The following is a 5,271-nucleotide window of genomic DNA, read 5'->3' as shown; positions in this document are numbered from 1 at the left end:
ATAATGGGCCCAGGATGTAGCTCAGCAGCACAGCGCCTGCCTAGCAAGTGCGAGATCCAGAATTCAATTCCCAGTACCAAAAAAAAGAAAAGAAAATAGTACAAAAAAAGATGATAACACAAAGATTTAAAAGACCTAATACATAGTTACATGATCATCTAATCATATTTCAATGACTGAACTTGATTATAAAATCAAGTTTTAATTTGTAAGGCAACACTGACTCAAGTAATCCAAGGATATAAATCCTTATAAAATGTGCATTTGACTGTATTATAAATGTTGTACTAAGAAAAACATTTTGCTGTATTTCAAAGAAGGTAAATTTTTCTATAGTTTTCCCATCCCAATCTTTTTCTCTCTTTTCAGGATTAAGGACTAAACCCAGGGCCTTGATACTGAGTTATATCCCCAGCACGTATTTCACTTCATTTCATTTCGTCTTCAGGTAGAGTCTAAATCACTAAATTGCCTAGGTTGGGATCAAACTTGCGATCCTCCTGCCTCAGTCCCCTAAACTGCTGAGATTACTGACATAAACCACTATCTCCAGCTCTTTTATTTATCTTTTCACTGCTGGTACTGACACAGACCCAAGGCTGTTAGAAAGCACAATCCCAAATTCTACACTAAATAAATAAATAAAATTCTACTGTAAAAGAGCTTCATGTTACAATTGCTAAACTGTAAGCTGTAAGAAGAAATTCAAATATTAGTAAATTTAGTAAATACAAGAAATTGAAAACTTTCTGACTCCGTGGGACGGTGCTTGCCTAACATGCTTGAGTCTCTGGACGCAATCGCTAGCACCACCACATCACCCAAATGACTGGGTAAGCTCATCAGTCTCAGTGCCTGCCTGGCAAGTGCAAGGATCCAGGTTCAATTCCTAGTACTGCATATAATGCCAGCCACCCTGGACATACTGTGCTGGCCACCAAAACTAGGCATGGTGGCACACGCCTGTAATCCCAGTACTGGGGAGGCTGAGACAGGAGGAGTCAATTTTCTGACTACAGTCAGCCCAAATTATACATTTCTTCAACAGAGAATGTGACTACAGTACACTGGACATCTGCTGTATGCCAAGTGCTGTGTTGAACACTACCAAGTGCAGGCTCCTTCGTGCTTACCTTTTGTGCACGGCCATTTGTCGGTGCTGTCTCTCAGTTCTGGCTACTACTTTTCCTTTCACACAGCGAGCCAAGAACCCTTCTTCAACTCCCACCAGCTCTGCTACCTTTTTCATAGAAGTTGGCAACTTCTCCCACAAACAAAAAAATCGATACCAATCAATATTCATCCAATCTTCAAACACAGGTGTAACCTACAAAAGGAGAACAGCACCATGAACTAGCCACACTGTCATGTCAACACAAGCGAGGGACCTCACTCCATGGGGTGGTGCTTGCCTACCATGCTTGAGCCTCTGGATACAATCACTGGCACCACCAAAAACACCCAACTAAACTACTACAAAAAGAACACAAGTATAAATAGGTAAGTACTGCAGTTAACAAAGACCTCAACGTTTACTCATAAACAGCTAGAGGAAAAAAGACCACCAAGCATACAAACTGGATTTCATAATACCTAAATCTTTGATCGTGGTCACTTTTTATCTTTATAGTCCAATACCAGGCACAAATTTTTTAAGCCATCTATCTATTTATTTGGTCCAGGTTCTTGCTATGCAACTCAGTCTCACAGTGATCCTCCTGTTTCAGCCTCCCAGCACCAAGATTACAGGTATGTGCCACCATGCCTAGTTTTGGTAGTCAGCACAGCATGTCCAGGGTGGTTGGCATGATATGCAATACCAGGAATCAAACCTGGATCCTTGCACTTGCCAGGCAGGCACTGAGATGATACAGGTACAGCTTTAAGTATTCTGACTAACTTCCAATTAAGAATCAGTAAAATAGTGCCAGCCCCACCCCCAGGGCACGCTGAGACATTGATTGAGACTGGAGGCACACATCTGTAATTCCAGCTCTCAAGAGGCTGAAAACAGAAGAATCACTACAAGTCCAATCTGTGTAGTGAGACTCTGTAGAACCTGTACTAAATACATTTAAAAAATCAGTAACATAGAATGAGGAGAAGAAAGATTAAACCAATATTCAGAGTTAATATGTTATCTCTTTTGTTTTTTCTGTCTTTTGGAGCCAGGGTCTTGCTGTACAGTTCAAAATGGCCCTGAGCTCACTTTGTAGCCCAGGCTGGTCTTGAACTTACAACAATCCTCCTGCCTCAGCCTCCTGTGCTGGAATTACAGTTGTGTGCCACCATGCCTGGCGATATGTTAACTAAAATGTTCAGAATTCAACATAAAATAATGAGACATGCAAGAAAGAGAAAGCAAGTCCAAGCATAAGAAAAAAAAAAAAAACAGCTGGCAAAAAAGTCTTTAAAAGAGTACAGATAAAAAAAAAAAGAGTACAGATGTTCATATAAGCAAATAAAAACTTTGAGGAAGACATTATAAAATTGTCAAAGAACAACCATCAAAAAAAGCCATGATTAGGAGAAGTACAAAAGAAGGCATGACAGGGCCAGGAAGATGGCTCAGTGGTATAAGCGCTTCCCTGGCAAGTGCAAAGGCCTGAGTTCAATCCTCAGTTCCAGGAAGAAAAAGAAAAAAAAAAAAAAACCTCTCAGGCAAAAGAAGGCATGATAGCCTGTCTCAGTAAGTGAAGAACATGCATAAGGAGGACAGTATGGAAAGCAGGGTCAGATCAAATGAAGTTTAGAGGTTGACAAACAGTAATTAAAATGAGTAATTAGAAAGTTCAATCATATAAGCAAATTTGTATAATTAAGAAAAAGAAGCAGCAACAGCAGCAGCTGCAAACATGACAGGAAATTAGAGATCATACAATTTGAAAGGGAGGAAAGGAAAAATGAAAAGAGCCCAGAGATGTGGGAAACATCAATTGTAACATATACATGATGAATTTTAAAAGAGAAAGACACAGAAAAAGTATCTGAAGGAATTAAGGCTAACAATGTCCCAAATTTGATAACAAACATTAATCTACGTACACAAAACATTCAGTGAGCTCCAAATGGATAAATGAAGAGATCCACACCAAGATGTGTAATAGTCAAAATGTCAAAACACTGAAGAAAAAGAAAACCTTGAAAGCAGAAGGGAAAAAAAACAAGCACTATAAACAATGGAAACCCAGTTAGATTTAAAACTAACTTCTCAGGCTGTGGAGATAGCTCAGCAGTCTAAGCACCTTGCTGGCAAGTGCAAGGACCCAGGTTCAATCCCTGGTACCATATGCTATGCTGCTGAGCTGGCCAACAAAACCGAGCATGGTGGCACACATCTGTAATCCCAGTGCTGGGGAGGCTGAAACTGGAGGGTCACTATGAGTCCAAGCTGCATAGTGAGACCCTGTACCAAATATATAAAATTTTTTAAAAGGGCCAGCCAAATAGCTTCAGATTAAAAGGCCTGTTTAGGCAGATGCAGTGGCTGGGAGTTCAATCCCCAGGCCTGCTGTGCTGGCCCCCGCCCCAAGCGCGTGTTGAGACTTTGAGACTGGGCCCCGCCCCGGAGGGGGGGGGAATGTGAGTTTGAGGCTGGGAGTGGTGGCTCAGCCCTGTAATCCCAGCACTTGGGAGGCGGTAAACAGGAGGATCACAATGAGTCCAATCTACACAGTGAGACCCTGTACACCCTGTCCTAAATACAAAAAAAAAAAAAGAAAACGTTTCAACAAAATAATAATAATAATTATAACTTCTCATCAGAAAATACGGAGTCTAGTATGCAAGGAGATGGCAGATTCAAACTGCTAAACAAAAAAAAAAGAAATCTCTTAATCAAGAATTTTATATAAAGGTAAGCTGTCTTTCAAAACTGAAGATGTAAAAGAGAAGTTTCTAGACAAATTCAGAAACTTTGCTAGCAAACAACCTAAATGGTAAAAGAGCTAGCTCTTCAGAGTATAACCGAGCAACCCCAAACAGCAATTCACACAGAAAGAGAGCCAATAAAGGTAACTCTGAGAGTATATATAAAAGAAATATAATTTCATATACCTTTTTCTCTTGATTTATTTAAAATAAACTATAAAAGGAAAAAATGGCAAGCTAGACATTTCTTCTCAGCTCTGTAGAACATTTTGTGTTAAAGCAGATTTCTTGATAAGTCTTCTTCACTCTAATGTAACTGTCAATTTTATCCCCCATTATTTACTTATCAAAGTGCATCAATCTGCTCTTAATAAACAAATAATTTCTGGTCAGGTTCTTGTGAGAGAATATAACCTCAAATGCTCTCCAAATTATCAAATTCTTTATTTTATTCATGAAAGATGATAAATGCAAAAAAATAAAATTTCTAGTTATACAGATATTAAAAATGTAAGTTACAGATTATCACTTTAGGTCTAAATTTCTGTTAGGAAGTAAAACCCAATATTTTTCATCTCACAAACAGTGAAGCAAGTCAAGTGTCTCTCTTTGCTATAGTTGCTAGGAAATTCAGAACTGGACTTGGCAAGAGCAATCGAATATGACCTAACAGTAGGTCTGTTTAAACTTTGCATGAGTTTTACATTATGATTTATCTTTAATTTTGTAATATTACTGACCTTTGCTGTATTTATATATGTTGTAAAATAAATACTTTTAGGAACTGCCTCAAAATATTTTTTGAAAGGAGGCTGGAGAAAATACAGGAAAAGGTCACTGGAACAGTTAGTTTATCATTGAAATACTTCTCTTCTTGCTTCTCTGCGCCTACTACTAGTTACCTAATCAAGCTAGACAAGCAAGACAGTCCCTCAGGTATCTTAGACAGTCAAACGTCTATTTATACTTTATTTCACAAAGATAGCAGCTGAAACAACTTACCAGGTAGACAATATGAAGATCATTTTCTAAAACAAAGCCCTTCATCGCTCTTTGAAGGTCAGCAAAAATATCTAAGGTATCAGTTGGAGAAAGTGAAGAAGAAAGAGTAGCTGTACCAAGATGTGTGGCATGATAAGCATTTCCTGGTTTGGGATGAAGAAATATATAGGAAATATTAAATTTTTTTAAAAACATGGTCTTTCTGTACTTCATAATTAACCTCAGCTCTGATACATTTAACAGATTCTTATCCAATGTGAAGATTATGTGTAATATGAACAAAGTTGAGTGGAAGATGAGAGTAAATTGCAGCTAAGAATCTTCATTTACGGAGTGTGCGGAGAGTTTCCTGCTACCCTGCGCCGGCGGGACCAGTCCAAGCCCAGGCGCAGCGTGGGC

General features: G+C 38.7%; 1 protein-coding gene across 1 annotated transcript in view; it reads right to left on the bottom strand.

Moving 5' to 3' along the window:
* Polq (DNA polymerase theta) overlaps nt 1-5,271 on the bottom strand; it is a 170,505-nt gene that overhangs the window by 133,754 nt on the left and 31,480 nt on the right. Inside the window, exons 11-12 of the mRNA XM_004642235.2 lie at nt 4,873-5,118; nt 1,134-1,327 (exon numbers count right to left, since the gene is read on the bottom strand). Coding sequence (XP_004642292.1) covers nt 1,134-1,327; nt 4,873-5,118 — 440 coding nt within the window. The remainder of the gene's footprint in view (nt 1-1,133; nt 1,328-4,872; nt 5,119-5,271) is intronic.

This window comes from Octodon degus, unplaced genomic scaffold, assembly GCF_000260255.1.
Source record: "Octodon degus isolate 3935 unplaced genomic scaffold, OctDeg1.0 scaffold00147, whole genome shotgun sequence".
In the NCBI taxonomy this organism is placed as follows: domain Eukaryota; kingdom Metazoa; phylum Chordata; class Mammalia; order Rodentia; family Octodontidae; genus Octodon; species Octodon degus.
This window is presented reverse-complemented; position numbering and strand designations above follow the sequence as displayed.